The 26,936-nt window shown below is 35.2% G+C and overlaps 2 protein-coding genes and 1 pseudogene across 2 annotated transcripts; 2 read left to right on the top strand and 1 right to left on the bottom strand.

Moving 5' to 3' along the window:
- The first annotated feature begins 1,791 nt into the window (after positions 1-1,791).
- LOC126728820 (uncharacterized) lies at positions 1,792-2,124 on the top strand. The gene has a single exon (XM_050434587.1). It carries the CDS (start codon positions 1,792-1,794, stop codon positions 2,122-2,124), a length of 333 nt encoding a protein of 110 aa, XP_050290544.1.
- Positions 2,125-7,930: 5,806 nt separating this feature from the next.
- Positions 7,931-13,236, top strand: LOC126728819 (G-type lectin S-receptor-like serine/threonine-protein kinase At1g11300; annotated as a pseudogene).
- Positions 13,237-22,858: 9,622 nt separating this feature from the next.
- LOC126728818 (uncharacterized) lies at positions 22,859-23,434 on the bottom strand. The gene has a single exon (XM_050434585.1). The coding sequence runs from the start codon at positions 23,432-23,434 to the stop codon at positions 22,859-22,861; it is 576 nt and encodes a 191-aa protein (XP_050290542.1).
- Between the last annotated feature and the right edge of the window lie 3,502 nt (positions 23,435-26,936).

The following is a 26,936-nucleotide window of genomic DNA, read 5'->3' as shown; positions in this document are numbered from 1 at the left end:
TGGTGTTCCTAGGGCATGTGATATTTGAGGCAGGGATTTTTGTAGACCCTAGTAAGGTTGAAGCTGTGGTTGATTGGCCAAGACCGACGAGTGTGAGTGAGATTAGAAGCTTTTTGGGCCTTGCTGGCTATTATAGGAGGTTTGTGGAGGGATTTTCCCATATTGCCGCCCCATTGACTCAACTAACTCGTAAGAATGCCAAGTTTGTGTGGATAGAAGAATGTGAGAAGAGTTTTCAAGAACTTAAGCAAAGGTTGGTCACTGCACCAGTACTAACCATCCCTAGCAACTTGGGAGGCTTTGTCATTTATAATGATGCTTCAAGAAAAGGTCTGGGTTGTGTGTTGATGCAGCATGGTAAAGTCATAGCATATGCTTCCCGGAAATTAAAGAGTTATGAACAAAATTATCCCACTCATGACTTGTAGTTAGTTGCAATGGTGTTTGCATTGAAGATTTGGAGACATTATCTGTATGGTGAAAGGTGTGAGATTTATACAGATTATAAGAGCTTGAAGTACTTCTTTACTCAGAAAGAATTGAATATGAGACAACAAAGGTGGCTTGAGTTGATTAAAGATTATGATTGCTCAATCAATTACCATCCAGGCAAGGCTAATGTGGTAGCTGATGCACTTAGTTGGAAGTCTTCCAGTTTCTCAGCTGCCTTGTTAACTACTCAAAAGGAGATTATTAAGGACTTGGAGAGGATGGGAATTGAAATTGTCATGGGTGATTCCCAAGTCTTTATGGCCAGTTTGACAATACAACCCAATTTGATTAAGAAGATTTAGAGTACACAGGTTGATGATGCATAAACTATAAAGATCATAGAAGAAGTACAAGAAGGGAAGACACCAGGATTTAATGTGTCTAATGATGGTGTCTTGAGGTTTGGAAAAATACTTTGTGTGCCAAATGATGTTGCATTAAAGAAGGAGATTATGGAAGAAGCCCATCGTACCCCATACTCAGTGTACCCTGGTAGCACAAAAGTGTATCGTGACATTCGAGAAACTTATTGGTGGAATAACATGAAGAGAGAGATAGCTTAGTTTGTGGAGCAATACTTGACTTGTCAAAAAATTAAGGCACTACACCAGAAACCTTCAGGATTGCCACTTCCCATTCCTGAGTGGAAGTGGGAGCATATATGTATGGATTTTGTGACTCGTTTGCCAAGATCTCCTAAGGGACATGAGGCCATTTGGGTAATGGTGGATAGGATGATGAAAACAACACATTTTATTTCAGTTAAGATGAATTACTCACTTGATCAGCTAGCACAGATATATATATATTGATGAGATTGTGAGTCTTCATGGAGTTCCAGCATCAATTGTGTCAGATTGAGACCCAAGATTCACCTCAAAGTTTTGGGAAAGCCTACATAAAGCTTTGGCTACTAATCTTAGTTTTAGTATAGCCTTCCACCCGCAAAAAAATGGTCTATCATAAAGGACTATTCGTACTTTAGAGGATATGTTAAGGGCTTGTATATTGGATTTCAAAGGAAGTTGGGAAAAATACTTGTCTTTAGTGGAATTTGCCTATAATAATAGCTACCACTTTAGTATTGAGATGGCTCCCTATGAGGCTTTGTATGGTAGAAAATGCAAGTCCCCATTGTGTTGGGAAGAGGTTGATGAGAGGAAATTGTTGGGGCCAGAAATCATTCAAATGATATCTGAGAAGATTAATCTGATTCGTAAAAGATTGCAAACAGCACAAAGTTGACAGAAGAGTTATTATGACAACTTGAGAAGGAAAGTAGAATTTGAAGTTAGAGATATGGTATTTTTGAAAGTTGCCCTAATGAAGGGTGTGATGAGATTTCGGAAGAAGGGGAAGTTGAGTCCTAGATTTGTTGGTCCATTTGAGATCCTAAAACGCATTGGTAAAGTTGCCTACGAGTTAGCCTTACCACCTACACCTGCAGGAGTGCATAATGTGTTTCATGTTTCCATGCTGCGGACGTGCATCCTGGATCCTTCACATGTCTTGAACTATAAGCCACTTAAGATCAAAGACAACTTGACTTATGAGGAAGTTCCAATCCAAATTCTTGACCACAAGGATCAAGTGCTATGCACCAAGACCATATCATTGGTTAAGGTCCTTTAGAAGAATCACACAGTGGAGGAGGCATCTTGGGAGTGAGAAGATGAGATGAAATTAAAGTATCCAAAGTTATTAGTTAACGAAGGTATGTACAATTTCGAAGACGAATTTTTTTTTTTTTTAGGGGGGAAGGATGTAACACCCCATAATTTTGATATCAATTTAATTATTATGCGTAAATTATAAAGGAGGCCTACAATTAAATGGATTAAATTGACTTGGGCCTAAGATATTAAAAATTAGATAAATACTATGGGATATGAAGCCCAAGTGAGGTGGCATAAGTAAATATATAGGCCTTGATAAGCTTTAAAAAAAATAAAAATAAAACCCTAGCCTTCTTCCTCTTTTGTCACACGTGTATTTTATTGATGGGGCTTCCTTTTGCTTCAGCCGACTATTGAACTTTGCCTTTCTTCACTGTGGCATTGAGTTGGAGTCTAAAGGTATGATTTTCTCATGCCCTAGATTTAAGAAGTTTGAATAGTCAATACCTAGCAATTGTTATGAACCTAGACTATCATTATACTAATAGAAAAGGGCTCCTATAATTGTATTATATTAGATAAGGAATGGTCAATATGTCAGGAAAGGGCCACAGACTTTGAAATTGAACCAAATAGAGTAATAGGCTTGGATTTTGTCACCATGTTAAAGGGAAAAGAGTGCTTGTGGTTAATATTCACACATAGCCTCAATTGTTGATCGATTAACCATCACCTTTTATTATTGTCTAAAACTAGTCCAGCGGTATTAAAGGGACAATAGGCAACAAGATTGATAGTAAGTCTAGTACGTGGCTTCCTATATTTGATTGAATATATATAATAACTTTTTACTATGAAGATCTAAAGCTTTTAAAAGAAGGGCTGGTATTTGATGGATCCCAATCTGGGAATCTAACAATGAAGTTGGTGTTATGATCTTCTATTACACCCATACAATTGTAAATTGTGTGATGGAGAATTTCCCAAGCTGCCTCAACTTGATGAATTGCTTTGCCAGAGCATTTGTGGGAATAGGACTTAGATTGAATATATATAATATTAGGGTGAATTAGATAGTTAAGTGAATAAATAGAGAATTTGGATATATCAGTATTGTCTTGATAAAATCGTTTAAGTGTGAAAATAGATTTTTTTTTTTTTTTAAGTGAGAAATTGTGTATTGATGAACCTATTTTTGGTGTTGCTAGGTTCTAATTTTACTGAATTGTTGTGATTCAAGGGAGGTTGATTTCCTTTATTTTTGAAACTAAGAGGTAAGTGGTGTTTACTAATTTTGGGGGTTTTCCCAAAAGAGTGTTGATTATTAAATTATTCTATATCAAATAAATATGTTGATATTCTATATATAAATTGATATTTTATAAATGTTTGATGTTTACATTGACTATTCGTTTTATGAAAAACTTGTGGGACAACCTAAATTTATTTAAACTTGTATGTGTGAATATATCCTTATATTTTTAAGAACTATGAATGGATTATTTTTGTGAGCATCTTGAAATGTGTTTTGAAAACCTATGACAAGTCGTGATTAAAAGCCCAGTATTGTATTTAGTCCTTAGCAAGGGACCATTATACTGCAACTAGTCCTTAGCAAGGGACGATCCCAGAAAAAGGGACAGTGCACATTTGATAGCTCCTTAGCAAGGGAGTATACTATTGAGGATCCGAAAAGGAAGCTCCTTAGCAAGGAAGTGCACCTTTAGATTTGAAAGGAGCCATCCTTAAGAAGGGGACGAAAAGGAGGTTCCAGTCCCAAAAAGGGGACAGCACAACCCTATCAATGGGGCGTAAACGTTGATCACGAGAAAAGCCTAGAAAATTGTTTATATGATGGCATTGGTACATTATGATGGCTCACAATATAATGATATTTTTATATGAAATATTTGATGTTAAAGTATAGATAATTTTGCAACTTATAACTTTGTTGTATGGAATATTCATTTAAATGGTTTGTTCCCACACCCCAATGTTAGTGAATTGCACTTATTGAGTTATCTCACCCCCCCCCCCCCCTCTATTTCCCATTACAGATACATTAGAGGGATTATTGGAGTAGAGATTCTTGGGAGACAGCAGTTACGAACTATTTTGTGAAACTAAGGATGTTATTATTATTTTTATGGCATTAAACATTGTATTGGAGAATTATTTTGAGGATGTTTTGTCTTTGGTGAATTAGAGCTCTAACATTTGTGATGAGATTTAAGGTTGCTGGTTTCTTTTATTTAATATTTTTATGGATTATTCAGATTAAATTGACTTTTATTGCTTATGATTTTTGGGGCATTACAATTATACCCACGATTCTCTACACAATTCATTGTGGATTTTCCTCAACTTCTACCTCTCTATTTCCATACCCTTGAGAGGTTGATAACCCAAACACTTATCACATCCTTTTAGAGTGTCAAGTGATGTTTCGGTGCTGCTGAGAAGCATTGAAAGAAGCCAAGCTTTGGCGGATGCAATCGAGCGTATTGCGGGATCCGAAGAGCTAGACAAGACACAGTTCTGAGAAGCCTTATTGGAGTAGGAGCTTGGGGGGCTTAGGTGCATTAGGTAGATTAGGCTTAGAGGGTCTCTTGCTATTCGTGTATCCCAACTGATTGTCTAGTGGATCGATTACCGCTTAGAGGGCGGTGGAGAGGTTTTTCACCAAGTTCTTCGGTTTCCTCTTCGATAACACATCGGCGTGTTATCTTGTGTTTGTATTCTTCTTCCCTACTCTTTTAACTTTCATTTTACTGCTATGTTTTAATGAATATGGTGTAGAGTAGTTATGTTGTTTATCCGCTCGCATTTACTCTATTCTGCACTTAGTATAAGTTAGAGTAAAATCAATCGAGCCGTAATTTTTAATTTGGGGGTCTAAACAGCTCTTGTGTTTTTAACACATTTTCGAGCATTCAAATGTTAAGGTGAAACGTTGTAGATTTGTGGGTTTTGTAAATGATGTGATTGAATGTGGGTGTTTGGGATGCATATATATATATATATATATATATATATATAGGAATTAAGGAGAAATAGAAAAACGCATTTTATATCAACTTTTATTCTACAGTGTTCCTCCAAAGTTTTTTTATTTTTTATTTTTTATTTTATTTTTATTTCTCATTACTTGAACTAAATAATTATAATGGATATGTATGAGCAATTATAATTGTATCCTCTTTTATGATGAACTCATTACTAACAAAATTCTATAACAATTATGCTATAATATATGTACAACATTTTTCAAAACCATTTTACATAAAATATTACAACATTATCCGTGCATCACATGGGCAACTTACTAGTTTATATGAAATAAGATAAGAAGAAAATGAGTCAAAAAAGGAAAAAGAAGAGTTGTAGGAAGAGTAACGGATATGTGAGGAATAATGTGGAGGAAGGCTTGGAAGAAGAATAATGGTAAGGTGAGAAATGATGGGAAGAAGAAGATTCAAGAAATGCTATTGTTGTGGAACAAAAGGAGATTAACAAAAGATATATCTTATATATCCTTAGTGAGAGTGTGTGTAATGCCCCCAAATCATAAATAATAATAATAAAATCCTTAGTTCTACAATATAATTTGTAACTGTTGTGTTTCAAGAATCTCTACTTCAATGATCCCTCTAATGTATCTGTAAGGGGAAATAAAAGAGGGGGGGGGGGGGGTGAGATAACTCAATAAGTGGAATTCACTAACATTGGGGTTTTGGAACAAACCTTTTAAATGAATAATCCATACAATAAATTTATAACTTTCAAATCATCTATATTTTTAACATCAAATATTTCATATAAAGAAAATATAATTATATTGTGAGTCATCATAATATAACAACACCATCATATAAAAAATTTCCTAGACTTTTCTTGTGGTTAATGTTTACGCCTCGTTGATAGGATTATGCTGTCTCCTTTTTGGGATTGGAACCCCTTTTTCATCCCTTTACTTTAGGGTAGCGCCCTTGGAACCTGAAGGTGCACTCCCTTGCTAAGGAGCTCCATTTTCGGATCCTAAATGGTATACTCTCTTACTAAGGAGCTACCAAATGTGCACTGTCCCATTTTCTGGGACTGTCCCTTGTTAAGGACTAGCTATAGTATGATTGTCCCTTACTAAGGACTAATACAACACTGAGCTTTTAATCATGACTTGTCATAGGATTCAAAACAAATTCAAGATGCTCACAACAAATAATCTTGTCATAATACTAAAAAATACAAAGATTTCTCCACACATACAAATTTAAATAAGTTTACATTGTCCCACAAGTTTTTCATATAACAAATAGTCAACGTCTCCATACAATGTGCATATCAAACATTTATAGGATATCAATATATTAATAGAATATCAACATATTTCTTTGATATAAGGATAGTTTCATAATCAAAATTGTTTTGGGAAAATCCCCCAAAATTAGTAAACACCACATATCTCTTATTTGCAAAAATGAAATCATTCACGCTTGAGTCACAATAATCAGTAGAATTAGAACCTAGCAACACCAAAAATAGGTCCATCAATACACGAATTTCTCACTTAAAAATCTATTTTCACACTTAAATAGTTTTATCTATCAATACTAAAGCCTACAGAGATGTTAGATTCTTTGAGATACACTTCCACTGCACCATTCTGATTGCAGTCACTGAAGGCTGCCTTATAAGTTCAAACTATATGTAGGGCCTAGTTCTGCTCAAATTTCTTTTCCTCTCTACTGCCCAATTTCATCCCTAGTTAGTGGACATTTTCTTTGCTAATATAGAAAAACAATGAAGGCATTATTTTGATGTCATTGGAAAGGGTATAAGAAATATCTAGATATTTTTCTTTGTTGAAAATTTCTAGTTTTAAGAAGTCATCTCAACCTGCTAGTTGCTGAAAGGGTCATGTTTATATTTGAGGATGAAAATAGGGGAAAAACAAAAAGCTATATACATCATTCCTAATATAATATAATAACAATTATAGGACATCTTTTCCATTAATATAAGGATAGGTGGAGAATCATGAGACCAACGCCTCCTAGCTCCATTCCATGACACATGCCTATATGTACTTGCCTAGTCTAAGTATGGTAACAATCATAGGAGTCCTTTTACCATTAATATAATGATAGATTAGGTTCATGGACTGACGCTTATAGGTACTAAAATAAATTCATGCACAAACCCTAATCGCATAGAAGAAAAGAAAAGCTTAATAGTGTGTTGCGGTTGAAACAAAAGGAATCCTCCTATATATATACACATGTAGCTTAAGAGGAAAAAGGTTAGGGTTTTTAAAGCTTATCAAGGCCTATATATATATATATATATATACACACTTATGCCATCTCACTTGAGCCTCTTATACCATAATAATCATCTAATTTAAATATCTTAGGTTCAAGTCAATTGAATCCATTTAATTGTGGGCCCCCTTTTTAAATTATGTATAAAAAAGAAATTAGTAATAAAATTATGGGGTGTTACAGTGTCCCTGTGAATATTAATCCATATTTTTTTTGATAACTTAATAGTTACAATTGGGGAGGGAGAATTTGAACATCTGTATTAGAAACATAAGAAATCATCAGTTGAGCTACAAACTCTTGGTAAGTGACACAATGTTATTGAAAAGAGCAAATGGAGACTTTTAGGTCTTTGTTGAATTTTTATTGCTTGACGTATTTTATGGGTTGTTAGACTCACGAAAGTCTGGAGATTTATCCTAGAGAGCAACCAACCATAAATTGTTATATAAACATGCCCCCCTGTTCCGCATTCTCACACCAAGTTTGTTCGAACAAGCTATGGGGCCTGTTGGTATGATAAACTTCTTGTCTGTCCTTTGTTGCCTTTGTTTAAACTTAGTCCTTGCCATAGACACCATTAGATCTTCTCAATCCATCAAAGACAAAGACTCTGATTACATAATCTCCAATGGTAGTACGTTCAAACTGGGATTCTTCAGCCCGGTAAATTCAACCAATCGCTATGTCGGAATATGGTATAATAAAAATTCTGTTTCCCCTGCCCAATGGGTATGGGTAGCTAACAGACAAAAACCCCTCAAAGATGCTTCTGGGGTTCTTACCATATTTAAGGATGGAAATCTTGTCGTATTAGATGGACAAAAAAAGATTCTTTGGTCATCAGAAGTCATAAACTCTGTTGTCAATTCAAAAGCCCAGCTTTTAGATTCAGGGAACCTTGTCTTACAAGACACTACAGGGACAATCATATGGGAGAGTTCCCAATTTCCTACTAATACAATGTTGCCCAATATGAAAATTAGTAGTAATGTAAGAACAGGTAAGAAAGTTCAGTGTACATCATGGAAAAGCCCTTCTGATCCATCCATCGGAAGCTTCTTGAGTGGTGTTCAACCTCAACATCCTCCTCAAGCATTTGTTTGGAAAGACGGGAGCCCATTTTGGCGCAGTGGCCCATGGAGTGGTCGGACCTTTAGTGGAATGCAAGAAATGTATCATGTATTTCAAAATGGATTTAGTTTCGTAGAGGATCAAGACGGAACATTTGTTTTAAGTTTCTTTTATGTGAACATGTCTTTGTCACATATTGTCCTGACTACGCAAGGAGATATGGAGCTAAGATATTGGGATAATGAGAAGGAAGATTGGAAGGTCTTGCGGAAAGCTTTGAAGAGTGAGTGCCATTTTTATGGTAAGTGTGGTGAATTTGGAAGCTGTTATTCACGGAACTCACCAATTTGCAGCTGTTTACGGGGGTTTAAGCCAAATGACACAAAAGAATGGAATAGAGGAAATTGGACTAGTGGATGTGTGAGGAGGACACCGTTGCAGTGTGGGAGGGTGAACAGTACTGGCAGTGAAGCCGACAAAATGGATGGGTTTTTGAAACTGAAAATGATGAAGGTGCCAAACTTTGCAGAATGGTCAGCTGCTCTTGAAGATGACTGCAGGCAGCAGTGTTTACAGAATTGTTCATGTATAGCTTATGCATATGATATTGGCATAGGGTGTATGTCATGGACTAGAAACTTAATTGACACAAACCAATTGTCCAGCAGCGGAGTTGATCTTTACATTCGTCTCGCCTATTTAGAACTTGGTGAGTTATTTAGTTTTCTGTCTAAATTTATCTTAAGCTTCAAATCATGCACTGCTTTTTTTTTTTTTTTTTTTTTAATTATTGAAAAAAAGGATAGGAAGGAGTGACCAGAGTAGCATTCCTACCTGGGCCGCTGGGCGTGACCATCTCAACCTGCAAATAGGGGATTTAATGAGCCATAGATGCTATCCTAACCCCACAAGGGCACTAGTGGGCAACAAAGGGGGCATGAGGTTTGTTATGAGCGCCTCCCATTACAAGATTCGAACTTGGAACCTCGACCTCCCAAACCACTTAGGAGTATGCTCATTAACTTCTAGACCACCACCGTTGGTGATTCAAATCATACACTGCTAGTCCAGTTTGTTAGGTTACCATTTCTTCCAACTTCAACCCACCCACCCCCCCAGTTCCCCTAGATAATGAAATCCTAGTTAAAGCCAATTTATTTGTCCAAAAAAAGAAAAGAAAAGAAAACATATCAGTAATCTATTTTGTATAAATTATATTGGGAAAAAAAACCACCTCATGGTGAGAGAAAAATCTCAACAGATATCTTTAATCATGTGTAAATTTTCCAATATAGAGATTGATAAATTACTAATTCTCCCAAAAACTTAAGTTGTTAAGAAATAATGAATTTAATCATTTAATCTTACACTCTCTCTTCATATGTGAGCTACCTGAGCTGCCCTTTAATTGGGGTCCAACATGTGAATTTTTTTTTTTTTAATTGTGAGATAGGGCAGAGACGGGGGATTGAACCCAACAAATACCAAGGTTAAGCAAGCAAGATATATAATATTAAAGAGACAAACCATCAAACACATGGAAGGTACATCAATAGATCGAGCTTCAAATGGTCCACTGTAATCAACAAGTTACAATGGTCTTCTACACAACGCGCACTCTTTGGTTAGGCCCCTAAGATTTCCATCGCGAACCCAAATCCAACTTCCACCACATCATCCTCTTATACTTGCTTTCTTTCTTTCTTTCTTTATAATATCCACCTACCTTCCAAATTAGTGTTAAGAGTATCATATATGATCAAATTAATCTTAATCAATCTTATAATTTTTTTGTAGTTTTGTATGTACATTACCTATACTCGTATAGTTTATTGTGGATAGCTATCCATTAATCCTGAAGGACATCATAAATTAATATCTTGGGTTATAAGGGTGGAGAGCTATAATTAACCCTAATAGTTTTATCACGCAAATTATAAGATTACCTTCGGGAGTTTTACAAAACTCACCTTCACGGCAATGAAATCTTCCAAACAACTTCTTGAAAGAAACCCCAAATAATTTTGAGATGCTTGCTTCAATAACCCGTCTCTCAACTTTATGTATTTTCTTAGTTACTTAGAAAACATTCCAGCAACTTAGTGTATAAAGCCTTGAGAATTTGGGCCAAGAAATAAGTTAATAAGCCCTTATTGTAAGATTTTTTTTTTTTTTTTTTTTTCCCAATAAACAATGCCCACAAAATTAGTATATTACTTTTTTTCTGTTAACAGATACAGAGGAAGATACGAAAAAAATTGTCACAATCACAGTGGTAATAGGAACAGTTTTCATTTCAATCTGCACTTTCGTATTGTGGAGGTGGATAGCTAAACATAAAGGTAATATTCTGACTAAAATTAATACAGTGGACTAGGTAGTGTTGCTAAATATTAGAGATTATTGACAACTTCAGTGGAAATCAGCAAGGAAAAAGAAAGCAAAGGGAATCTTATTGTTGAAGAGAGGGGAAGCACATAAAACATTTCCAAATGAAAACATGCTTGGAGTTGGAGAAAACCTAAACCAAGTTAAAGTCCAGGAGTTGCCGTTATTCAATTTTGAGAAGCTAGAGAGTGCAACAAACAACTTCCATCAATCTAACAAGCTTGGGCAGGGTGGATTTGAAATGTAATTTGAAATGGTCGTTCTACTAGAGGTTTTTTGAAATGTAATTTGAATATCTAGTTAATGATTTGATGTTTGTTTATAGGGAATGTTGTCAAATGGGCAAGAAATTGCAGTAAAAAGACTTTCCAAAGCCTCTGGACAAGGGTTAGAAGAATTTATGAATGAGGTGGTAGTAATTTCTAGACTCCAACATTGGAATCTTGTAAGGCTCCACGACTGCTGTGTTGAAGGAGAAGAGAGGATGTTGATTTATGAATACATGCCAAACAAAAGTTTGGATGCATTTCTCTTCGGTTAGTTAATTTTGATACAATTTCTTGTTACCAAAATATTTTTCAATTTTTAAATTTGTGCCTAGAAATAGTGTCAGTATATTAGGAGACGATGGAACAATATTCTTTGTTGTGGTAATTCACTTGGAACATAGTTTTCTAATGACTTCCACCAAATGAACTTATTTTGCAAACCTCATGTTCATTCACCTTATAAGTTTAACCCTCATTTTCTTTCTCTTCTTTCTTTTGTTTAAATTCATTAGATCCACAAAAAGAAAATCCGCTAAATTGGAGAAAACGCTTCAACATTATTGAAGGAATTGGTCGAGGTCTGCTCTACCTACATAGGGATTCTAGATTAAGGATTATTCATAGAGATCTAAAGGCAAGTAACATCTTGTTGGATAAAGAGCTACATCCAAAAATATCAGATTTTGGTACAGCTCGGATTTTTCATGGTAATGAAGACCAGGCAAATACTAGAAGGGTTGTTGGAACATAGTAAGTACCCCTAGTTTGCCAAATTCAATTGAAAGTATGGTTGTAAACAAGCCAAGACAAGTTGAGTATTAAAAGTTCAAGATTGTTTTATTAAAATTTATTCCAATACAAGTCGAGCTCAAGCTCATCAACACACTAGATTACTTGGTCAAACTTAGCTCATTTTTTGGTTGAACAAGCTCAAATTGATTCACAACTAGTTGATAACTTATTATGTTCTCATTTATAGTTTACCCCACTACTAAAAATTTTACCTCTTTACAAATCTATGCAAATAATTCATACATAAATTATGTAGTTGAAATTATATTATTGGAGTTAATTAGGTAAAATGGTTTTCATTTATGAACTTTTAATAATTAGATTCACATATGTTGTATTGTTAAAATATTTTATATAATTTCTACTATAAAATTGATTGTATATATTTATCAATAAAATACAAATATTGATTGATATCTTATGAACTTATTTACAGATTCACACAATCCAATATCAAGTATAAATAAGTATATTATTATTTACTTAAATCAATTCTTATGCTCCTAAATTTGTTCTTGAACACATTATTATTCCTAAGCTTGCCTCATTTAATCATCAAACCTATACTTAGGCTTGACCTTGACGCATTTGCCAAATAAATGAATATAAACACTTTGTTTTAGCCATGCATGAACTATTTATTACTAACTCAGTCAATTTATATCAATACCACTAATATTTGAGATGATAAAATCTACAATGTGTTCTATTGTTGAAATTTAGTGGCTATATGTCTCCTGAATATGCAATAGAAGGACTATTTTTAGAAAAATCAGATGTCTTCAGTTTTGGAATGGTGTTACTAGAGATAGTTAGTGGAGGAAAAAACACTAGCTTTTATAATGATGAGAAGTCCTTGAGCCTTTTAGGACTTGTAAGTCACTCATTGCCTCATTTTGAAAATCTCTTGTCTTCTTTCATTGATAAGTTTCAGTATTGATACTAAAGATTTGAATCATGTTTTCATTTTTCAAGGCCTGAAAATTGTGGAATGCAGACAACATTGTCACATTAATGGACCCAATGATATATGAACCTTGCTTTGAAACGGAGATTTTGAGGTGCATACTAGTTGGGCTATTATGTGTCCAAGAATTTGCTAAAGATAGGCCAATTGTATCCGTTGTTGTTTCTATGCTTAAAAGTGAGATTATCAATCTGCCCCCTCCAAAAAAATCAGCATTCACTAAAAGGAACATTGGCTTGGATACAGAGTCCTCCCAACTCAGCCAAAGTAAATGCTCTGCTAACAATGTTGCTATTACTATGGTTCAAGGTCGATAGCTTGCAAGTGTTCTTGAAATAATGACTTTGTTATTATATATACACTAGTTGCTAACCCGTGCAAAGCATGGGACAAGTAAATAAAAATCACATATATTTATTTTGTTTGAAGGTATAATGTTGACCATATATAGTTATGCAAAATTTGCAATAAGAGAAAGATCATAAACCAACCTCACCTTCATGTGAAAGTAATGGAGTTAAAACAAATAAGTGATTGCACTTAAAGGTAACACGTATAAAGGAACCTAATTGCTTAGAAAGGCTAACTATAAATAACTCTTACATAGCTAGAGGAACGTAATAAATAATACAGCCTTAACAATCATCAATCAAATTACGGGTCTGTTTGGATACCGCTTATTGCTAAAAACTGAAAACTGAAAAAACTGTAACAAAATAATTTTTAAATGTATAAATAACACCGTGAGACCCAACTTTAAAGTTTTTTTCTAAAAAAAGTATCTGTGGGTCCCGTGAACAGTTTACAGGACTCACAGAAAAGCAACGCAAATGCACAACGCAGACGCTATCCAAACTCTACCTACATGGGAGAGAGTAAATAAAGGGAATAGACCTAAGATTCCTGGAACCATCTACATTTATATATCTGGCCTACTACATTGTTTTTCCATCACAGAAAATCTTCAATATCTATAAAAATGAAACATAGGGCCCAATTTTGAGACCCGCTGAGACCCCAATTATATGCGTCAATAGAATATTATATCCATCCACAGTGGAAGCATTGCACTAATTACAGTTTTGCAATTCTCCATTGCCCTTGGGGCTGCAAAAGGCAGATTGAAAAATATTATTAAGCACTTCCATTAGTGATTCTGTTGGACCAAGAGATCAATTTTGTATTTCACAAATTCCATAATGTCAGGACAATGATAGAAACATTCACAAAGAAGTTTCATCAAGACTTACTATCTTTTTCACCAAGAAAACTCATCCATATTAGATACTTGAAGCAATACAGGAAATAAAAGATTTATCCAGTCAAACAAACACCTAGCATGCTTTTCACTAATAAATTGAAAAAATTTATCTTCAGGTTGTTCTAGTCATTTCTTGTTAAGAAAATAAAAGTACTTAAAGAGAGCTACAGAAGTGAATTCCATAGTGTTGGTATGGGCTTGCCATGAACGACCTCACACTCTGCCACCACATGCAGATTTTTGTATCTCACCTTTACAGTAATTCTATACCAACTCTGCAAAAACAATTCATACTCAACTCTGCCAACCCTCAAATTATTAAATAAAAAAATATTTTTAAAAAATCAATCTTTGACAGAAAAACATATAGTCATAAAAAAAAAAAAAAAAAAAAAAAAATCAAAGATGAAAATGTGGTTGCGAAGCTGATAACCCAATTGCAATTCCTATAAGCATTTTTCAAAAAGAGAGAGCACATGCAAATCTAACCTACAGAAACTAGAGAAATAAAAACAAAATATAAAAATCAAAACTCTCAAACACAAATCCAACAAATACCTGAATTATCAAAACGAATCACCAACAACTCACATCAAAATCCAGGTAAACAAAATTCAAAACATAACAGCTGAGGTCTAAAAGAAATTTCATGAAAAACTCTGAATCTTATTACTACTGCCATGTAATTTTACTTTAGGACGTGCTTCTCCAATTTGTTTTTGGTCCTATGTGAGTTCTTACTTTCTTGCATCACTCAACTTATCTTACAATTTAATGTCATTAGAAATTTTGTGGGTTGCAACACAAGTGCCCTATTGTTTTCTACCTTTTCAGTACTCCTATCTTCCTTTAGGGTGCTATATATCGTCTTGTTGACTATGGAAAATTGAAGTTAACAAAGAAAAAAATAGGGTGAAACTTACCTGGAGGTCACACGTCAATTGATGCATAGAATCACTTCCCAAGTCACCACAACCATTAACACCTACCCACTAAGGTGGTGCATGATTCATTTTACTGCAATTTCTTAGGAAAGTCAAAACAAATTTTAGAGACGTTCTTTCAAGCATTTCACCAGCAAAAATATAGATTGAAAAGGGAATTACAAAGAGAGATCATAAAATATTAAGACACAGACAGTACATTTTAAGTCATACAGTCATGCACGATACCTGTCCATAACATAAGCCTGTGACTTTGCAATATTGAGAACACCACCATAAATTGATACTCTCCAATAGGATCTACCATGCAAGCGATCCCTTGTAACTCCCAGTTCATCCACCCCAATTGCCCTGTTCCCCTATATTAATCAAAAAAGAAAGTCAACTTTCACTAAGTGAAAACATACGTGTGGAAGTTTTAATGTTTATTCCTACAGTACAGGAAAGCATCAATACCATTCAGTGAATCAAAAGCCAGAATTATTGATCAAATATCCCAACAAGACAATTAAACAACACTGATTTACCAACATATGGTCCTCCAACAATCGCAACCCTTGGAAGTAGATGGTCGGGATCTACACACTGAATTTATAAACTTTAGCAACAAACTGCTAGCAAACCTTTTCTTTTTGTTAGAGATATATTAGCCCATTAGCATAGGCCTAAACCTAATTCTACTTTGTGTGCAAGTTAAGTCTCTTACTTGTACTAGAAGTCTATTAGTCTAGGGTTTCGTCTATTATATATACACATGTTATGGTTAATTGTAACACATGATTTATACTACACTCTAATATATTATTGATATAGCATTTTAGGGTTTCCTTCGTGGATGTAGGCCATTAGACTGAACCATGTAATTCTAGTGTGTTATTATATTCTATAATTTATGCTTTCACTTCCACATCCATACTACTATATTCAACATGGTGTATCAATGCTAATATTTAACATGGTATCAAAGCCTCCTTCTTGTGGCCATGGTTTTCTATCCTTCTGATATATTTAAGAGCAATCTTTGTCTTCCTTGGTGGTTTTTCACTGCGTTCATCTTCTTTGGCTTCCCACCGCAGCCATCAAAACTCTACGGTATAGTAATGCCACCATTAGAAGTCGCATCAATACTATAAGATCATTGCCTTCCTCAAACCACCGTCACAGAACCAAACTTCATAAAAAGGATCTTCTCAACCTTATCAAATTTCAGGATTTCATTAAGCTTCCATCTTGAGTTTGAGAGGGGGTGTTAGAGATATATTAGCCCATTAGCATAGGCCTAAGCCTAATTCTACCTTGTGTACAAGTCAAGTCTCCTACTTGTACTAGAAGTCTATTAGTCTAGGGTTTCATCTACTATATATACACATGTTATGGTTCATTGTATCACGGGATTTATACTACACTTTAATATATTATTGATGTAGCCTTTTAGGATTTCCTTCGTAGATGTAGGTCGTTAGGCTGAATCACGCAACCCTCGTGTGTTATTGTATTATATACTTTATGCTTTCACTTCCACATTTATATTAGCATTGTAACGCCCCAAAATCATAGGCAATAAAAGTCTATTTAATCTGAATAATCCATAAAAAATATTAAATAAAAGAAACTAGCACCCTTGAATCTAATTACAAAAGTCGGAGCTCTAATTCACCAAATACAAAACATCCTCAAAATAATTCTCCAAATACAAGTTTAATGCCATAAAATAATAATAAAATCCTCAGTTCCACAAAAATAGTTTGTAACTTCTGTCTCCCAATAATCTCTACTCCAGTAATCCACCTAATGTATCTGTAATGGGAAATAAAGGGGGGGTGAGATAACTCAATAAGTGGAATTCACTAACATTGGGGTGTGGGAACAAACCTTTCAAATAAATAATTCTCTCAACAGATTCACAGCTTATAACTCATCAATATTTTGTCATCAACTATTTCATGTAAAAGAAAATAATATCTTTATATTGTGAGCCATCATAATATATATATTGATATCATCACATAAACAATTTCCTAGGCTTTTCTCGTGGTCAACATTTACGCTCCGTTGACAGGGTTGTGTTGTCCCCTTTTTGGGACTGGAACCTCCTTTCATCCCATTTCTTGAGGATGGCTACTTTGGAACCTAAAGGTACACTCCCTTGCTAAGGAGCTTCCTTTTGGATCCTCAATAGTATGCTCCCTTGCTAAGGAGCTATCAAATGTGCACTGTCCCCTTTTGGGACCGTCCCTTGCTAAGGACTAGCTGCAGCATGATTGTCCCCTGCTAAGGACTAAATACCATACTGAGTCTCTAACCACGACTTGCCATAGGTTTTCAAAACATATTCAATATGCTCACAAAATAATCCATTCATACTTCTCAAAATATAAAGACATATTCACACGTACAAGTTTAAATAAAATTAGGTTGTCCCACAAGTTTTTCATAAAACGAATAGCCAATGTGCACATCAAACATTTGTAAAATATTCATTTATATATAGAATATCAACATATTTCTTTCATATAAAATAGTTTAATAATCAACACTTTTTTGGGAAAACCCCCAAAATTAGTAAACACCACTTACCTCTTAGTTGCAAAAATAAAGGAAATCAACCTCCCTTGAATCACAACAATTCAGTAGAATTAGAACCTAGCAATACCAAAAATATTGTATTCAAGACACAATTTCCCACTTCAAAATTTATTTTCACACTTAAACGGTTTTGTCCTAAACAATATTAATATATCCAAAATCCTCCATTTATTCACTTAACTATCAAATTTACTATTGGAAGCCACGTATTGCCTTAATTTGTTGCTTAGCATTCCCTCTTGATGCCACTGGATGTCCATTGACTCTAACCATTATATATATATATATTTATATATATTCAATCTAACATGGGTAGCCATGAGATAGTATTCTTAATTTATCAATCTGGATGCTTATATTTTTCCCTTGAAGCCACGATAGATATATATATATATATATATATATATATATATAAACCTATCTGATCAACCTAGTATATAAAGCTATTAATCAAAGGTAGAAGCTATATATTAAAGTTATGTCAAATCCTTTTCAAAGCCTATGGAGAACCATACGGCTGCATAAATAAAAAGTTCCTATTTTAATATTGTATTCATTAACCCAGAGACCCAAATCCTCTTGATGCCATAAAGCAAAGGACACGGCTGGACCCTTATTTGGGCAAAGACAATGGCAGTGAAAAGAGATAAACCATTATATATATATATATATATATATATATATATATATATATATATATATATATATATATATAAACCACAAGCAACCCTTTTTCCTTTCACATGGTGACAAAACAAATGATAAAGTCCAAGCCTATTAGACACCATTCAAAGCTCTGGACATGCAGCCATATTTGATCATTCTTATCTAATATAATACAATTATAGGAACCCTTTTTATATTAGAATAAAGATAGTCTAGGTTCATATCAATTGGAAGCTATTTGACTATTCAAACTTCTTAAATCTTGAGCATGAGAAAGATCATACCTGAAGACTCCAACTCAAATCCACAGTGAAGAAAGGCAGAATTCAATAGTCGGCTAAAGCAAAAAGAAATCTCATCAACAAAAACACATGTGACCTAAGAGGAAGAAGGCTAGGGTTTTCAAGGCCCATATATGTACTTATGTCACCTTACTTGGGCTTCATATTCCATAGTATTTATCTTCTTTTTTAATACCTTAGGCCCAAATTAATTTAATCCATTTTAATTATAGGCCTCCATTAAAAAATTTACGTATAATAATTTAATTGATATCAAAATTATGGGGCGTTACATCCTTCCCCCCTTAAAAAGAATTTCGTCCTCGAAATCGTACATACCTTCGTTAACGAACAACTTTGGATACTTTGATTTCATCTCATCTTCTCGCTCCCAAGATGCCTCCTCCACTATGTGATTCTTCCAAAGAACCTTAACCAATGTTATAGTCTTGGTGCATAGCACATGGTCCTTGCGGTCAAGAATTTGGATTGGAACTTCCTCATAAGTCAAGTTGTCTTTGATCTTGAGTGGCTCATAGTTCAAGACATGTGAAGGATCCGGGATGTACTTTCTCAGCATGGAAACATGAAACGCATTATGCACTCCTGCAAGTTTAGGCGGTAAGGCCAACTCGTAGGCAACTTTACCAATATGTTTCAGGATCTCAAATGGACCAACAAATCTGGGACTCAACTTCCCCTTCTTCCCAAATCTCATCACACCCTTCATTGGGGAGACTTTCAAAAATACCATATCTCCAACTTCAAATTCTACTTTCTTTCTTGAGTGGTCATAATAACTCTTCTATCGACTTTGTGCTGTTTGCAATCTTTTACAAATCAAATCAATCTTCTCAGATGTCATCTGAATGATTTCTGGTCCCAGCAATTTCCTCTCACCAACCTCTTCCCAACACAATAGGGACCTGCATTTTCTACCATACAAGACCTCATAGGGAGCCATCTCAATACTAGAGTGGTAGCTATTATTGTAGGCAAATTCCACTAAAGACAAGTATTTTTCCTAATTCCCTTTGAAATCCAATACATAAGCCCTTAACATATCCTCCAGAGTACGAATAGTCCTTTCTGATAATCCATCAGTTTGTGGGTGGAAGGCAGTGCTAAAGCTAAGATTAGTACCCAAAATTTTATGTAGGCTTTCCCAAAACCTTGAGGTGAATCTTAGGTCTCGATCGGACACAATTGATGCTGGAACTCTGTGAAGACTCACAATCTCATCAATATATATCTGTGCTAAGTGATCAAGTGAGTAAGTCAACTTAACAGGAATAAATGTGTTGTCTTTGTCATTCTATCCACAATTACCCAAATGGCCTCATGTCCCTTAGGAGATCTTGGCAAACCAGTCACAAAATCCATACATATACACTCCCACTTCCACTCAGGAATGGGAAGTGGTTGCAACAATCCTGAAGGTTTCTGGTGTATTGCCTTAATTTGTTGACAAGTCAAGCATTGCTCCACAAACTGAGCTATCTCCCTCTTCATGTTGTTCCACCAATAAGTTTCTCGAATGTCACGATATATTTTAGTGCTACTAGGATGCACTAAGTATGGGGTACGATGGGCTTCTTCCATAATCTCCTTCTTTATTGCAAAATCATTTGGCACACAAAGTCCTTTTCCAAACCTCAAGACACCATCATTAGACACATTAAATTCTGGTCTCTTCCCTTCTTGTACTTTTTCTATGATCTTTACAATTTGTGCATCGTCAACCTGTGAACTCTTAATCTTCTCAATCAAAGTGGGTTGTATTGTCAAACTAGCCATAAAGACTTGGGAATCACCCATGAAAATTTCAATTCCCATCCTCTCCAAGTCCTTAATAATCTCCTTTTGAGTAGTTAACAAGGCAGCTGAGAAACCAGAAGACTTCCGACTAAGTGCATCAGCTACCACATTAGCCCTGCCTGGATGGTAATTGATTGAGCAATCATAATCTTTAATCAACTCAAGCCACCTTCGTTGTCTCATATTCAATTCTTTCTGAGTAAAGAAGTACTTCAAGCTCTTATGATTTGTATAAATCTCACACCTTTCACCATACAAATAATGTCTCCAAATCTTCAATGCAAACACCACTGCAGCCAACTCCAAATCATGAGTGGGATAATTTTGTTCATACCTTTTTAATTGGCGGGATGCATAAGCTATAACTTTACCATGCTGCATCAACACACAACCAAGCCCTTTTCTTGAGGCATCACTATAAATGACAAAGCCTCCCATGTTGCTAGGGATGGTTAGTACTGGTGTAGTGACCAACCTTTGCTTAAGTTCTTGAAAACTCTTCTCACATTCTTTTGTCCACACAAACTTGGCATTCTTACGAGTTAGGTGAGTCAAAGGGGCTGCAATACAGGAAAATCCCTCCACAAACCTCCTATAATAGCCACCAAGGCCCAAAAAGCTTTTAATGTCACTCACATTCGTCGGTCTTGCCCAATCAACCACAGCTTCAACCTTACTAGGGTCTACAGAAATCCCTGCCTTAGATATCACATGCCCTAGGAACACCACTTGGTCAAGCCAAAATTCACACTTCTTAAACTTAGCATATAGCTTCTTCTCCCTCAAAATTTGAAAAACAATTCTCAAGTGCTTTTCATGTTCTTCCATGCTTTTGGAGAAGATTAGAATGTCATCAATAAAGACATTAACAAAGCGGTCTATGTACTCATGAAACACCCTATTCATCAAGTCCATAAACGCAGCAGGAGCATTGGTCAATCCAAAAGGCATTACCAAGAATTCGTAGTGCCCATACCTAGTCCTGAAAGCTGTCTTGGGTATGTCTTCACCCTTGATTTTCAACTGGTGATACCCAAAACGAAGGTCAATCTTAGAGAAGACTTGTGCCCCTTGCAATTGATCAAACAGGTCATCAATATGAGGGAGAGGGTATTTGTTTCTCACAGTAACCCGGTTCAACTCACGGTAGTCAATACACAACCTCATAGCCCCCATCCTTCTTCTTTACAAATAAAACTGGTGCACCCCAAGGAGATGCACTTGGTCTGATGAACCCCTTATCAAGAAGTTCTTGTAACTGTTCCTTAAGCTCCTTAAGTTCAGTTGGTGCCATCTGATATGGTGCTTTCGAAATAAGAAAAGTTCCAGGGAGCAAATCAATAGAGAATTCAATCTCCCTATCTACAGGTATCCCTGGTAGGTCTTCAGGAAAGACATCAGGAAACTCCCGTACAACAGGGATATCATCCAACTTCAATACATCTTTCCTAGTGTCCACCACATGAGCTAGGTACCCTTGGCATTCTTTCCGTAAAAGATGCTTAGCTCGAAGGGCTGATATCACCCTAGGTAAAGCATGCATCCTAGAGCCCTTAAACCGAAATTCAGGTTCTCCTAGAGGCCAAAACACCACTTCTTTTCTAAAACAATCTATACTAGCATGATAAGCCGCCAATCAGTCCATGCCCAAAATTACATCATAGTCATACATGTCCAGCACAATCAAATCCGCTAACATTTCCCTATCCTCAATTTGGATGACACAAGACTTAAGCATAAAATTACACACCAAAGAATCACCCATAGGTGTGGCCACAGACAAGTCATAATCCATAAGTCCAGGTTTCTTATCACATAACTTAGCATATCGAGAGGAGATGAAAGAGTGTGTAGATCCAGAATCAAATAGAGTTTTAGCAAAGTTTGAGAATAAAGGGAGGGTACCTGTAACCACAGTATCCGAAGCTTGAACATCTTGTGGTGTGAGTGCAAACACTCTCCCTTGTGCTTTCCTCCTCTGATCATTCTTTCTAGGTTGTGCCATTGAGTTTTGTTGAGGAGAAGTACAGCTTCTAGCTAAGTGTCCTATCTTCCCATAGTTATAACAAGCCTTTCCTTCAAAAAAACACGGCTTATCTCCATGAAACCTTCCACATGTAGGGCAAGCATTCAAACTTCTACCATGAGCATTCTGGGGTGGATTCTTATTTTCTGGCTTATTTGATGATGAATTATTCCCAGACCTCCCAAAAGATCCTTCCTTGTTCCAATGACCTTGATCATTGCCTTGACGAAAGCCTGTCTGTCCAGTGTTTCTAGGTGGATTCTCCTTCCTAACATTGTTCTTGAAATCTTCCTCCAGTCTCATAGCTCTCTTAACTGACTCTGCATAGTTATCAACCCCTGCTGCAATCAAATGGTGTCAAAGTCTCTCATTCAACCCCTTTTGAAATCTGCTTGCTTTCCTCGCCTCAGTAAGGATTAAGTGGGGTCCAAAGCGAGATAACTTGATGAATTTAGTAGCATACTGCTCAACAGTCATACTTCCTTGCACCAAATCAGCAAATTCCCTCTCTTTTCGTTCTCGAACCACCTCAGGAAAGTAGTTATCATATAAAACCCCTTTAAATTTCTCCCAAGTGATGGGATTTCTCTCAGTGTCCATTCCCTCCAAAATTGCTTTAGTAGATCTCCACCAACGCTCAGCTTCTCCAATCAACTTGAAAGTTGCAAACCGCACCTTCTGAGAGTCAGTGCAATCTGAAGCTTCTAACAATTTCTCCATTTGCAAGAACCAATTCTCAGCTTCTGTAGGATCTGGCTTCCCATCAAAGGAAGGGGGATTCTGCTTCATAAAAGTCTCAAAAGAGAAACCAGCCCTTGCCTCTACTCTACCTACGCCTCTACTAGCAACATGGGCCAACCTGTCCAACAGTCGAGCAGCAGCTTCATCCAAAGGATCAGTGCGTGTCACCCTAGGACGTTCATTATTTCTCATGTCTTAAGTGACTTCAGCCTCAGTATCAACCCTTGCTTTGGTTGGCCTTCGCAAATTAACAATAGGTTCCTCGCTATTGGAATTAGCTACTCTCTTCTTTTTGGGTGGCATGATACCTAGTTAACAAAGAATCAAGAAATATAGATGGTGCAACAATTATTATTACTACACATAAGAAGTACATTGCTAAAATTTTTTAAAATATCTCATCAAACATAACCCAAATTCCAAATGCTCTAACAAAAATCAAGATCATAGCCTAGTTTCAAGTGTCTATAGGATCATGACCTAGTTTTCAAGTGTCTACAGAATCATATCCTAAGCTCTGATACCACAAATGTAATCCCCCAAAATCATAGGTAATAAAAGTCTATTTAATCTGAATAATCCATAAAAAATAAAAAATAAAAATAAAAGAAACTAGCAACCTTATTACAAAAGTCAGAGCTCTAATTCACCAAATACAAAACATCCTCAAAATAATTCTCCAAATACAAGTTTAATGCCATAAAATAATAATAAAATCCTCAGTTCCACAAAAATAGTTTGTAACTTCTGTCTCCCAAGAATCTCTACTCCAGTAATCCACCTAATGTATCTGTAATGGGAAATAAAGGGGGGTGAGATAACTCAATAAGTGGACTTCACTAACATTGGGGTGTGGGAACAAACCTTTCTAATAAATAATTCTCTCAACAGATTCACAGCTTATAACTCATCAATATTTTGTCATCAACTATTTCATGTAAAAGAAAATAATATCTTTATATTATGAGCCATCATAATATATATATTGATACCATCACATAAACAATTTCCTAGACTTTTCTCGTGGTCAAAGTTTACGCCCCGTTGATAGGGTTATGCTGTCCCCTTTTTGGGACTGGAACCTCCTTTCATCCCATTTCTTGAGGATGGCTACTTTGGAACCTAAAGGTACACTCCCTTGCTAAGGAGCTTCCTTTTGGATCCTCAATAGTATGCTCCCTTGCTAAGGAGCTATCAAATGTGCACTGTCCCCTTTTGGGACCGTCCCTTGCTAAGGATTAGCTGCAGCATGATTGTCCCTTGCTAAGGACTAAATACCATACTGAGCCTCTAATCACGACTTGCCATAGGTTTTCAAAACATATTCAATATGCTCACAAAATAATCCATTCATACTTCTCAAAATATAAAGACATATTCACACGTACAAGTTTAAATAAAATTAGGTTGTCCCACAAGTTTTTCATAAAACGAATAGCCAATGTGCACTTCAAACATTTGTAAAATATTCATTTATATATAGAATATCAACATATTTCTTTCATATAAAATAGTTTAATAATCAACACTGTTTTGGGAAAACCCCCAAAATTAGTAAACACCACTTACCTCTTAGTTGCAAAAATAAAGGAAATCAACTTCCCTTGAATCACAACAATTCAGTAGAATTAGAACCTAGCAATACCAAAAATATTGTATTCAAGACAGAATTTCCCACTTCAAAATTTATTTTCACACTTAAACGGTTTTATCCTAAACAATATTAATATATCCAAAATCCTCCATTTATTCACTTAACTATCAAATTTACTATTGGAAGCCACGTATTGCCTTAATTTGTTGCTTAGCATTCCCTCTTGATGCCACTGGATGTCCATTGACTCTAACCATTATATATATATATATTCAATCTAACATGGGTAGCCATGAGATAGTATTCTTAATTTATCAATCCGGATGCTTATATTTTTCCCTTGAAGCCACAATAGATATATATATATATATATATATAAACCTATCTGATCAACCTAATATATAAAGCTATTAATCAAAGGTAGAAGCTATATATTAAAGTTATGTCAAATCCTTTTCAAAGCCTATGGAGAACCATACGGCTACATAAATAAAAAGTTCCTATTTTAATATTGTATTCATTAACCCAGAGACCCAAATCCTCTTGATGCCATAAAGCAAAGGACACGGCTGGACCCTTATTTGGGCAAAGACAATGGCAGTGAAAAGAGATAAACCATTATATATATATATAAACCACAAGCAACCCTTTTTCCTTTCACATGGTGACAAAACAAATGATAAAGTCCAAGCCTATTAGACACCATTCAAAGCTCTGGACATGCAGCCATATTTGATCATTCTTATCTAATATAATACAATTATAGGAACCCTTTTTCTATTAGAATAAAGATAGTCTAGGTTCATATCAATTGCAAGCTATTTGACTATTCAAACTTCTTAAATCTTGAGCATGAGAAAGATCATACCTGAAGACTCCAACTCAACGCCACAGTGAAGAAAGGCAGAATTCAATAGTCGGCTGAAGCAAAAAGAAATCCCATCAGCAAAAACACGTGTGACCTAAGAGGAAAAAGGCTATGGTTTTCAAGGCCCATAAATGTACTTATATCACCTCACTTGGGCTTCATATTCCATAGTATTTATCTTCTTTTTTAATACCTTAGGCCCAAATTAATTTAATCCATTTTAATTATAGGCCTCCATTAAAAAATTTACGTATAATAATTTAATTGATATCAAAATTATGGGGTGTTACAAGCATATTCAATGTATCAATGCTAATATTTAACACTTTTCAAAAAGATACTACCCATCAAATGTTATAAAGAAATATCAGTTTCATTGCATCACTAGAAATTAAAATAAAATAATGGGACATATTATATTACTCAAGATTATAAAAATTACTACCTCGCTAGAAAATCGACATTTTATTTTGTACAGCTATCTATTTGGTAATAACCAATTTTTTTTTTTTTTTAAAACACACACACACACACAAGGCATACTTCTAGAAGCATACATTCATCGAAAACCTTGAGACAAAATGAGCTTCTCCATCAAAACCAATCTCAATTGTTACTACATTTCCAATACACAGATCAAAACAAAATCATTGCTTTCTGTACTGATTCCAATAAAGCAATGAGGCTATCTATGTAGACCTCAAGTCATGCAAAGATGGTCTGTTTTTCTATTTTCTTTCTTCAAAAAATAAAAATAAAACAAAATAAGATTGAACCCAATGCACAAGGCTCCCCATATTTTTATGGGGTTTGGGAGAAGTGTTGGTAAGTAGTCTTACTTCCAAAATCACACAAAAGTAGTAAAATGAGCTTTCTCCATTAAAACCAATCTCAATTTCAATAATTGCAATGTTAAGCTTTTCTGGGTAGTCCTTCGTGTCTTTGCAAAAAATTTCTTATTTATCAACTCAACATGAATTTTACTTATTCTTAGCACCTATTAAAACTTAAATTTATTTGATTTTGACACAGCATTAAAAATAAACCACTAAGTTATTTACACATTAAGTTAACATTAGAATGAAAGAGAGAAATGGTTATTGACATTTATTGTAGTCAGGGAATTGGAATTTGTAAGGATGAATTTAATCAACCATCTTGTTGGCTTTATTCCATGCCAAATTTGCTTGTACTTCAGCATTTAGTAACCCTGTATTTAGGTGGGATGGTTG

Source organism: Quercus robur, chromosome 5, assembly GCF_932294415.1.
Source record: "Quercus robur chromosome 5, dhQueRobu3.1, whole genome shotgun sequence".
NCBI lineage: Eukaryota > Viridiplantae > Streptophyta > Magnoliopsida > Fagales > Fagaceae > Quercus > Quercus robur.
The sequence above is the reverse complement of the archived record's forward strand: the minus strand, read 5'-3'. Positions and strand labels throughout refer to the sequence as shown.